Source organism: Protopterus annectens, chromosome 7.part0, assembly GCF_019279795.1.
Source record: "Protopterus annectens isolate FY-2018-M chromosome 7.part0, PAN1.0, whole genome shotgun sequence".
Lineage (NCBI taxonomy): Eukaryota > Metazoa > Chordata > Ceratodontiformes > Protopteridae > Protopterus > Protopterus annectens.
Genome location: NC_056739.1, coordinates 924,791,927 through 924,804,253, shown reverse-complemented (window position 1 = coordinate 924,804,253; position 12,327 = coordinate 924,791,927). Strand labels below are relative to the sequence as shown.

The window sequence follows — 12,327 nt, the reverse complement described above, 5'->3', positions numbered from 1 at the left end:
CCATTGAGATTCTTGACATAGCTATAGAATACTTTGTGGTTGTCTTTAGAGTCAGTGGCCATTTTGTTTTCGTTACTAGCTTTGGAGGATTTTATAAGGGATCTCAGCTTCTTACTGAGGTTGACTAGGGAGTTCCTCCAGTCATGGGATTTTACTCTTTTTTTGTGTAAGCAAGACGTACTTCCTATCTCAATCTAGGAACTGTAAAGTCTGGCAACTATTCTGCATGTGCTTGTGGCTCTCTTTGTGAGAGGAAATCAATCAAATATGGAATGAGTGACTAAATTTATAACAGGTAGTACTGAAACCCTGGCACATGTCGAATTCTCCAAGGTGTATCTCTCGAATGTCCAGAATTTTGCAGAATACCTAGGTTTTATCTCACATTTCTGCCTTACCCTTCATACAATTTGTGATTTTTAGTATATTACTAAGGATTTCAGTAAGTTGATAATACCAGACATTAGTGTTTCATACTTCTTATTGTTCAGAAAATGCAGGATGACGCAAAACTTATTGTTGTAATAACTTTTTTAAAGTGACTTGGAGTAATATTTAAAACATGTCCCTAATTTTGCTCCCCATTAATTTTGCCTTTGTCCAGAATTCTTAAGCAAATAGGTTGAGAGGTATGTGTCAATCAGAAAGTGCGAGGGGTGCAGAACCAGACATTGCTGGTGCATACTGTTTGCCTCATGATAAAAAAACTACCTTTTGGGGGGAGGGGGTCAGTCAACTTTTCATTGAAGACTTTTCAAGTTCAACAATTCCATGCCCTGCAATTTCCTTGCTTAGGGCTAAGTACAGGATCCTCCTTTCATATGTCACATGACAAAGTATAACACTCATTTTAACTCTCAAATCCCTCTGTACTGCAAGCAGTAGGTGCATTTACACACCTGTTCTACTATCTTTAAAGGAAACATCCATCATAGTATACACCATAGCAGTGGTGTCCACAAACATTAGAAATATTTTTGTGCTAGATTCTCATATATTTTTCTTTTCCAGTTTCAGGTTAGAACATGCGTCACACATTTTCCCCAGATGTTATGCAGTGTGTGTTGCACATACATTTTGATTTAGAAAGATTCATAAGTATGCCCTTAGAGCCTTTGAAGCAATCTGCCTAAAAGGCAGGGAGTGAACAGATTAGTACCAAGGAGAACAGAACTGAACATCATTTCAGACTATGAGTGGCCAAGGTCTGACTGTGAAAGCACAGGTATACCTCGATGCCACTGTTTTCTACACCCTCTACATGTTTGCATAGAGGTTCACCATCAAAAACTGTCTGTTTAAATGCAGGATGTAGTAGACATATTGTAATGGGGCATCTTCTATACCACCAATGACATATGAACTTTGGAAGTAATAAAAGATTATAGTTTAGACACTTTCAATGAGAAGGTCACTGTATCTCATTGTATTCTTAGGGTGGAAAGGTTCAATGTTTGCTTGGTTGTTGTTGTGTCTTTCGGCTTTTCCCGGTTAGGGGTCGCCACAGCGGAACTCCAGTCTGCTAATGATTGTCAGTAGATATTTACGTGCCGAGTTGCCGGCCCTGACGCACAACCTTCAACGAAGGTACGCCCATTCACGCATGTCTCCACACACAAGACGCTCTAACTGAGAATCGAACGGGACAACGTCTTACTGTGAGGCGACAACGCTACCGCACCACCACCACCGCAGTTCTTCAATGTTTGCTTGGTAGTACTAGTTTATGTTCATTTTTGTACCAACAAAGTAGACAGTCAGAAAGTGCTTAGCATTGCTTTGAGTGCACACCCCTCTGTAACAGCTTCTGTAACTACGCAAACTGAGTTTCTGTAAGCTTCCTATCTGATGAGTAGAACTAATCTATTAGTCTACAAGTTCTAAATAAAATAAAACTTCAAGTCATGAATTTAACTCACCAACTTTCATGAGTAAGGTCAGAGTTTGTTAGTGAAAATCACTGCTACAGCTGCTTCTATTAGCACGTGACAACAATGTGATACCAGTCGACTTTTGCTTTTTTCTCCACAATTGTGTGAATGTAGAGTTAATAAATTTATATAAGGGGTACTTACCACATATACATTTTTTTACTTGGTTTAATCTTCAACCTGCTGAGAGACTCTGATAGTCATAGCAGAAAATGAGATGTTGTATTACAGCAAGCTAACTTCTGCTTACAAAGCATTGTTAATATTAGAAACACAATTTGGTTACGTTCCTGCCACAAACAATAGTGTTAGTCTGTTGTGTTGCACCTTAATGTGAAAGACAAGCAGCACTGCAACATGTATGTGTATATTTTCACAGAGTAGAAGCTTCTAGAACTACAGAGCAGAAAACAGGAAGTGAGGATGGGTGCAAACTATTTTCAGTTGTATCGTAACTATGGCTGTTCACAAATTAGTGAATGATATCTACCATCTAGACAAAATCACAAAATTCAGAATCCCACTGTTCGAGTACAGTCTTTTCAAATTTGTCACAGAAAGAAGTGTGTATTAAATAAAACTAGATTAAACATGGACTTCTGCTGTACCCAGAAATAACTGATAACATGAAATTCCCAGTGTATGTCACATACATTCTTGTAGCTACAATAGCTTGTTGGCTAATGAGGGCTGACAACTTATCTGCTAAATAGTGAGAGACTTTTATTAGTATTCCTACTCCTGACTTTTCAATGAAAGGAGTTGTACAGCAAAAGGATTGGATGAACTCTACTATTTATGGTAGATAATGAAGCCCAATGTTACAGAAGAGATTTGTCATAATTTCCACTGTATGTGTCAGAAACTATAAGTTCAGTAGGCAAACATCAGAGCATAAAAGAGACATAAAACATAATTCAGGGAAGATAAGTACACAGTTCACAGATATTTTATCTTTAACAAGCAGCTAAAAAATTACTGAAATTAGCATTTTTGTGGAGGGGAGTTTTCCCTGGTGCCTGCCAAATATCACCCCACTCTCGGCTGACTGACCCATTTGTTGAGCCTCCACTGGGGGCAAGAGCTGACCAAGAAGGTTCAGCATTCATATAGCAAGTAAGTTTTTTTTCCTGTTTTAGCCCAACATTCTATGCTGCATGCCCAGTAACAAGCATCAGGATTCAATGTGCAATGGGCACCAGTGAGGGCATATCACTCATTTCTGAAGTTGATATAACTCCTCAAAACTGTACTTCCCTCCTAGGAGACAGTACTACTTTGTAATCTTTAGTTTTCATCAGAGAATATACTATGGGACTGTGCACCCCAGGCATGAGTCCCCCCAACACACATGAGGTCAAGTGAGCTGGTGGTGCAGCATTACTCCTCCCCTACCCCGATCTCCCTTGCCAGCTCAAGCTGGTGCCCAAGCCATGAACATAACTCTGGTCCCCTGGGCTGTAGTCAGGCCTCTATCATTTTATATCAGGGGTGCTGTTGACTCAGATTAACAATTAATGGACATTACCAGAAAAATGTATTTAATTTTTTTTATCCAGAGGTTCCCAGTTGCCTTTCAGTTTACTTTGTTTGGGTTGTCTGTTAAAATTCCAAGAACTATAACTGCAGTCATTGGAAATGTCAAACTACAAGTGCAAATGAAGGGTTATATAAAGTGTCCAAAGTTGCATTCGTCCCGAGAAACACCAAATTCAGATTTAATGCATGTAAAAAGCAGAGGGGTGGAGGATGTCGTTCCATATCCTAGAGGCTGTACAGGTGTAAAGTCCCTGCAAAAAAAATGCTTGAAACATTTTGCAGTGAGTTGTGCAATTAGCTGTTTTTTCTGTTTCAATCACAATTAATTATTAAAATAGGAAAGACATTACTGGGCTGTGAACTTCCAAATAGAAAACCTTTTGGTTCATGTGGTTTGGCACTTAATCCCACTGTCATAGTCTGAAGCAGTTTTCTATAGATCCAAACTCTGAAACTGTACAAATGTTACAAGCTGCCCTCTACAGAACTACATCTTTTAAATGCAAGTCTTTGGGATGAAAAATTACAGTGAGATACTACAAAAAAGCAACTTCTAGAAGTGAAATGAAATTGGCTAAAGCTACTTCTGTGCCACCTCATCCATCAGAAAGTACAGTTGTGTACACTTGCAATAAATGTATATGTTCAAGTGTATTCACTGTTGCAGTCATCACATTTGGGTTATCCCTGCCAGGGTAGCCCTCGGCCAGCCCGAATACCAGAGGCTTAGTATTTCTGTGTAGGCCACTGTCACTTCAGAACTGACGTCAGGTCATCAGTAGTATAATGTAAGGCAGCCAACGCCATTACATCAGTTTTTCTTGCCCTAACCTGTCAGGAGCCCTCAAGTATGAGCCAGGTTCTGGTGGAAGAACCCCACCAGTAGAAAGTGAACCCCAAAATGTCCCTTAGAAAGGAGAGAGAAGAAAAAGGAGATGGAGGGAAACCAGGACTGCAACAGTGAATACACTCGAACATCTACATTTATGGTAAGTGTACACAACTTACTATGTTCTTCATGTTTCACTGCTGCAGTTATCACATTTGGGTTGATTCCCAAAACTGAGAAAATGGGTGGAGGCAGTAAAATAAACTAGGTGCTGGCTAGGATGCCCTGCAAGACTGTAGAGGCAAACCCTGCCCTGGATTTGGCAAAGAGAGGCAGGTGGTAATGTTTGGTGAAAGTGTGAACAGATGTCCAGGTGGCAGCTTCCAGGATGTCCCTGGTGGGGACTCCTCTGAGGAATGCTGCAGAGGTGGGGGATGCTCTGGTGGAGTGAGCCCTGACCCCCCCCCTTGTTTGTAGCAGAAAAGGATGCAGTGTGCTATCCATTTGGAAATTGTTTGTTTGGAGATGGCTTTGCCTTCTGCTCCTGTAGCAAAACTAGCCAGCAATTGATCAGACTTTCTGAAGGATTTAGTCCTGTCTAGATAGAATCTGATTTGTCTGTGCACATCCAGAGAGTGAAGAATCACTTCCCCCTTTGTTCTGGGGATTAGGAAAAAAGTGTGCAAATGAATGGATTGGTTGAGAGCCACACTGGACACCACCTTGGGCATGAAGGATGGATTAGTTCTGAGGGACACCCTGTCAGCATGGAAGATGATGAAGGGTTCCACAGCCATGAGCACTTGCAGCTCAGAAACTCTCCTGGCTGAAGTAATAGCCAGAAGGAATGCTGTCTTCCAGGAAAGAAATTTTAGCTCTGCAGAAGAAGCTGGTTTGAAAGAGGGCAGGGTGAGCTTTTCCAAAACATAGTTAAGGTCCCAAGCTGGGGTGGGTGCACTTCTGGGTGGCCTCAAGTTGCTAGCCCCTCTTAGGAAGTGTCTGATCAAAGGGTGTGAGAAAAGGGGCTGCTCAGTGGGAAAATGAGCAAAAATAGCAGAGGCATGAATTTTTATAAAGGAGAAAGACAGGTCACTGTGTAGTAGGTCAGCTAAGTAATCCAGGATAAGAGGGAGGGAGGGTTGTGCTGTATTGGCTCCTTTAGCCTGGATCCAGGTGCAGAACCTTTTTCATTTGTCAGCATAAGACTTTCTAGTGCTAGGGCATCTAGCCTCATGGATAACATCTAGAACCTGTTTACTGAGGTTGGCAGATTGATCCGGGGTTAGGGAATAAGCCAAGCTGCCAAACTGAGTGTCTGCAGTTGTGGATGCATGAATTCCCCTTCCCTTTGGGTCAGGAGGTTTGGAATTTGAGAAAGATACCATGGTGGCAGTGGTGACAGGCTGCACAGCAAGGGGTACCAGTGTTGGCAAGGCCAGTCTGGAGCTATAAGAATTGTCCTTGGTTTTTCCTTATTTATTTTGAGCAGTACCCTGGGGATGAGAGGTAGGGGAGGAAAGGCATAGACCGAGAGGTTTACTCAGGGGAAGGACAGGGCATCCAATTTCCAAGCCATGCAGTGATGCTCCCTGGTGCAGAATTTGCTGAGCTGATGGTTGGTGTGGGAGGCAAAGAGGTCAACCTTTGGGTTGCCCCATTTCTGACTTATTAGGGTGAAGGTTCTTCTGTTGAGCTGCCGCTCATGTGGGTCCAGAAGATTTCAGCTTAATTGGTCTGCCAGAGAGTTGAGAGAGCCTGGTTGGAATTGTGCTAACAGGTGCAGTTGCATGGCAGAGGCTGTGTGCCAAAGGGTCATGTCAGCCTGCATAGAGGGTAGGAGTGAGCCCCTCCCTGCTTGTTGATATACCACATCACAGTGGTGTTGTCTGCTTTGTACAGAAGAGCCCCTGGGGAGAGAAGGGCTTTGAAAGCTATCAAGGCGTGCTGGACAGCCATCATCTCTTTTTGGTTGATGTGCAGAGGGATTTGCTGTGGGCTCCATTGGCCCTGTATGCACCTGCCATCCAGGTGTGCACCCCAAGCATAGTCTGATGTATCTGTGGTGAGGGTCTGGGCAGTGGGGGGTGGTCAGAAAGCAAGTCCCTTGTTGTGGGAGCATGCTGTTGCCCACCAAAGAAATTCTTTTCTGAGGCAAGGAATTATAGGTATAAGAGTTTCCAGGTCTTGAGAGTGTTAACACCAAAGGCTTTTTAGGTACCTTTAAAGTTTCCTCATATGCAGTCTGGCATATGGGATGAGTAGAATGCAAGATGCCATGAACCCCAGAGCTTGCAGGATCTTCCTTGCAGATAATTGGGACCTGGTGGCTAGTTGAGAGAAGTAGGCTGTCAGGAAAATTTGTTTTCTGGTGTAAGGAATGCCATCTGAAATGCTGTGTCTAGGCTTGCTCCCAGGAAGATAATCCTTTGGGTGGGTACCAGTTTGGATTTCTATTCATTGATTGTGTACCCTAGGGAGGTTATTAGGGTCTTTACAAAGGCCAGGTGCTTGAGCAGCTTTTCCTGGCAGTCTGCCTGAATAAGGCAGTCGTCTAAGTATGAGTAAATCTGGATATTCCTTTGTCTGCAAAAGCCAATGGCCAGAGCCAGACATTTTGTGAAAACTCTGGGAGCAGTAGATAAAGCCAAAGGGAAGCACAGAGAACTGAAAGTGTTGAGATCCTGCCCTGAAATGGAGATATTTCCTGCATGATTCCCTGATAGGAATGTGGAGGTAGGCCTCTTTTAGATCCAGGGTGGCTAGCCAAGCGTCCCTGGAGAGCATGGGTAGCAGCTGCTGGAGGGTAAGCATTTTGAATTTTGGGATCAGCAGGAAGGTGTTTAGAATGCATAGATTGAGGATGGGGCATCAGGTGCCCTCTTTTCTGGGCACCAGAAAAAGTCTGGAGTAGAAACCTTGGCCTATCTGTTCTGCAGGAACATGCTCTACTGCCCTCATAGAAAGCGGGAAATGGATTTACTTTTGAGCCTCTGCCCACTGGTTTGGAGGTAGATCTGAGAACCCTTTTGGGGTTGGAAGGGCGTGGAAGGAAAATTTGTATCCCTGAGACACTATGTTCAGAACCCAATGGTTATTGGTAATGGTGGCCCAGGTGCTTGTGTGAAAGGAGGGTTTTCCTCCTAGGGGTAAGTAAAAGTGGGCAGAGGGAGGGGGTGGGAGAGTGAGTTATTGTGAGTTCTTACCAGAAGGGGGTGGCTTAGAACTCCCTGGTTTTGCAGTGGAGGTAGTCCACTGCTTAGATCTCTGCATTCCCTGTGGCTGCTGTCTGGGGGGGTCTGGTTCCCCGGGGCCTATGCTGGACTGGCTTGGAGGGAGCAGGAAAGGACCAGTGTTTGGTGGTTCAATGCTTGCTGAACATGGGTGGCTGGATCTGTAAGAAATCCGTAACTGTTTGCATAGATTTTGCTTTTTCTTTCATCTTTTTTAAGACCTCATCTGCATTAGTGCCAAATAAGCTATCTTTGTGCAGGGGGGTATCCAACAATTTAGATTTGACATGGTCTGGCAGGGGCTGTTCCTTAAGCCATGCATGCCTTCTAATGACAGATCCAGTGACTGTTGCCCTGCAAGAAGCTTCTAGGGCATCAAAACCACAGTGCAAGGTGTGTTTAGTTACTTAAGTTGCAGAATGCATTAACTCTTGTAATTCTGCCCAGGCAGAAAAGGAAGACATTTTTTGTTTGAAGAGTTCAGGGTATGTTGCTGAAATTTTAGCATATGGAACTGACAATTTAGTGCCCTGATAGCAAGAGTAGCTAAGGTATATACTTTTTTATCCCATCTGTCTAGTGCTCGGAAATCCCTATCTGAGTTGGTGGCATTCTTAGCAGAGGGTGCTTTAGGCCCCTGAGAAATTACCTCAGGGTCAGCAGTAGGAGTTTTAAAAAGAAATTTGTGTGAATCAGGGACTCTATACTACCTGTCTAGTTTTCTGGGCGCAGGAGGGAGGGTGTCAGGAGTCAAGCTGGATTCCAGGAAAACATCCTCCACAACATCCAGGACTTGGGGGGGAGGGGGATGGCCAAGGGTCTGTGCTGTGGAAGAGCTAGGAATTCCAAGTCTCTTTTTAGACAGAGGGTAGTCTTGACTTTCCAATTGGAAATGCTCCCTTAAGGTATGCAGGGTTTCCCCAAAGGAAAAATCCTCTGGGGTAGAGGCTGAAGGGATGGAATCCTCTGCATCAGAATCCTCATAAGTAGAGAGGAGGTTGCATGTCTTCATATTCAGAACCATCAGTGTCATCTGACTCTTGTTCAGACAGAACTACAGGGAGCAGATCTCATTTCCTTTTGGAGGGGGTAGACTGGCTTCCCCTGATCAGCAAGATAAGGCCTTCCCCCATTTTAAGCATCTGAGACTGAGGCAAGGAAGCAGGTGCCTGGCAGTGGGTCGTCAGTTTCTTGGGTGTGGTTCATACTCTGGGCCTAAGAAACTCAGTTGTTTTCGAAAGAATGGTAGTCGCAAAAGAAGATGCCGATTTGTGTCAAGAATTGGTAGTGCGAAGGACTTCCTCGGAAGCCAGTGGCTGCTCAGTGGCTCTGGACCTATCCAAGGTAGAGATGACGCAGGATCCTTAGTCGAAGAAGAGTTTTGCAGCATACCAGACTCCGAAAGGGTCTCGGTAGCGGCCTGCAAATCCATAGAAGCAGGCATCAGGGGCTGCAAAAGCGCCTCACTGAGGACCAGAGAACTGACAACTAACTTAACGGAAGCATCGTAGGTAGGTTTGGACCTGTGTGGACTCTGTCTTTTGCTTTACGTTTTTTCAGAAGATCTGCTGTCGGATGGCTTATCAAAGCCATATCGGAATTTGAGGACTGTAAGTGAAAATATCTGGCTACAATAAGGGCCCAACGACGGATAGTTCTGGCACTGAACAAAGCACAGAAGCGACAATGGAGGATGTCGTGGTCGGGGCCTAAGCAAGTGATGCAGTAAGAATGGAAGTCTCGGTGCGGTACTTGCTTTCCACAGGAGAGACAATTATTAACTTTTTCTGACATCGGTTAGTGCAAGAAAAAAGGATCCCCAATGGGGTATTTAGCTTTAGGAAACTTCAACTTCAATTCGGTAGATGAAACTCAGGTAGCGGCCGAATGGCACTTGTGTGAACTACTTCTGCTTCGGGCTCCATGGCAAGAAAGATTGGTGTAATGGTGTCTGTTGCCTTACGTTATACAACTGATGACCTGACGTCAGTCCTGATGCAACAGCAGCCGATGCAGAAATACTAAGCCTCTGGTATTCGGGCTGGCCGAGGGCTACCCTGGCAGGGATAACCCAAATGTGATGACTGCAACAGTGAAATATGAAGAACATCTGCTGAAATTGAATACAATCCATGAACTTCAGGTTTACAAGAAAAAATATGTTATGCTAACATAAAATTTAATTGGAAATACTATCTCAAGTCATATTCGTAACTTTAGTAGTAAATAATCTGAAATCCTATGAAATGTTTCCTGGTCTGTCATGTTTTGTTGACAATTACAAAATCTCTCAGCAAGATAGCTGTATTAGTTTGTGAAGGAAATGGATGATGTCTATAGTTGTACAAGAGGTGCGAACCAGACATGCCTTTATTCCTTTACTGCTTTTTATTTCAGTCATCAAAAGTTCGTCTTTTCTATAATGTACCACAAACATCTTACCTTGGGGTTAAATGCAAGGGTTTTGGGATCGTTGGGGTCTACCACAGATGGATAAGGTTCAAAGATGATGCTTTTCCTCGGAGATTCGAGTGCTGCTCTGCACATGGCCACCAGCAGATCTACCACCTACAAAAGCAAAAATCAATCAGTTATGTCTAATAAGCCTGACCACAAACCCAACAATAATGCTGCCCTTCATAGCATTTCATAGTTAACCAACTTATCAACATGCATCAGCAGCAATACACAGGAAAGACCAAGTGTTTGAGAGTATGAGGCATTAGGCCACAAAAACTTATAATGACATCCAGAAATAAATGTTTAAATAACATCTTATGCAAAGAGGAATTTTAACAGCCAAGCTATAATCTGATTTTGGAATTAACTTTATTCGGAAATTTCCATAAAAAACACTTGTATAAGTCATTAAGGAAGGATAAACGCTATATTTAGATATATGGCAGTGATAAAATGAAAGAAAGCCAACAAGCAAGCAAGCAGGCAGGGAAATATGCAAATTGGCCTACGTAGATAAGAATAATAAAGAACCAGAAGCATGTAAAAATTTCAAAACCAAGACATGTTGTTAGTGAGCAATGCAAACCAAATTATGCACAGTTAATTAGTATTAAGAAGGACAGTCTCTGCAAACAGCAGATCAAAGCACCTTACTATTTTCTATAAAATGATTAGATCTGTTGTTTTTGCTAACCCAAACTTCTTTTTTCTTTAGCACGTGGAAATCATAAATAAATACTTCTCCCTGATGCTCACCAAGGAAAAGGAAGTCCGCATACCAGTCTGGGAGAGGAAAACAAAAAAAGTGTTGCATGGACAGATGAGCTGATAACATCTGTGGAAGCAAAGAAAGCATTAGGGGCTTTAAGGGAAGACTATGTGAAAAGTCTGATGGGGTCCCATACAGGACCCTTACGAGAACAACTGGGTTATTACTAGAACCTCTGACAGAGCTTTTTACCATATCCCTTAGGAAGAATTTATCTCAAGGTAATGGAAACAAGCAGTGGTGGTCCTAGCTACACATGTGGAGCAAGGGCCTACCCTGGCCATTAAGCCTGATTTCAGAAGTGGACGAGGCAGTCCTGAAGTCAAGCCTCATGACATTCCTGGGGCAAAATGAGTTGCCTAAAGTATTCCAGGATGGATATACAGCAGGAATATATTTTCAATGTAATGTGATCCAGTTTTATAACCTGTCTACCAAATAGGTAGATTGTGGCAAACCTGTGGACATGATATGTGTGAGCTTCTAGCATAACCTTCGATTGACTTCTCCACCACAGGTTTCTTGCAAAAACTGCAGGAAGTACAAGAGGGTAATAAACTGTGCAGGGGTGTGGAAAAGTGGTAACAGAGTAGGAAAAAGAGTGTTAATTAGGGGTGAGTCCTCAAAGTGGAAAGAATAATGCAGAGACTGTCACTGGGCCTACTCTTATTTAATGTGTTCACCTCTGACCTCACACATGGCATTTGCAGGTGACACCAAAGTGGGGAGGGTGTTAACTGACAGGAGTGCGAGTGAGACAAGGGATTTGAAAAGGATGGAAGCATTGTCTGAGAGTTGTCTGCTGTACTTCAACACTTCCAAGTGCATGGTAATTCACCTGGGGAAATATAACAAAGGAGGTAATGTGTGGTTAGAGTTACAGCATCAAAAACTTGGAACAGGAGAAAGATTTGAGGGTTATTATTATAGAAATAAAGAATTGTCAAACTTACTTTGATAATGCAATAGGAAGGGCAAACCAAATGTTAGGGAGTGTATTTCAGACTACAGAATCCGAGGACAAGATGATGACAGTGGTCATCTCGTAGGAGCTTGTAAACCTACAAAAGGAGCATTATGTCCTATCAAAAAATTTCACTGCTGGCAGTGCTACATCTAAACATTTATGAAGGAGGGACTCCCCTGAGCGTGTGTGTGTGTGTGTGTGTGTGTGTGTGTGTGTGTGTGTGTGTGTGTGTGTGTGTGTGTGTGTGTGACAGACAGAAATAGGGTGAACCACAGCACTTCAGGTGGTAGGCTTCGACTCTTAAAAAGAAGGGGTACTTACCCCTTGCAGTTCCCTTGGATTTGCTGCTAGCTGAAGAGGGTATAGGTAAAAAGCAAAAAAGGTGGTATAGAGAAAGAGCATGTGAAGCATGGTTTAGGGAGCATGACCTGTTTTCCAGTAAAAGAAGAGAGATTAGGGGCATGGTATGAATATATAAGACATTTAAATGGATATGTTATTGGATTATGCTGGAAAAGAAGACAGGGTAGGTATGAGGGAGGAGGAATACATGATTAAGGAAACACACTTCTTTCTAGGCAGTAAGGAATAATTATTTGTGG

General features: G+C 43.0%; 1 protein-coding gene across 4 annotated transcripts in view; it reads right to left on the bottom strand.

Moving 5' to 3' along the window:
• The window catches only part of PARP6 (poly(ADP-ribose) polymerase family member 6), a 1,412,227-nt gene that overhangs the window by 538,783 nt on the left and 861,117 nt on the right, over positions 1-12,327 (bottom strand). For all 4 annotated transcript variants that reach the window (XM_044077510.1, XM_044077512.1, XM_044077511.1 and 1 more), the window contains one exon: positions 9,972-10,097. In XM_044077510.1, coding sequence (XP_043933445.1) covers positions 9,972-10,097 — 126 coding nt within the window. The remainder of the gene's footprint in view (positions 1-9,971; positions 10,098-12,327) is intronic.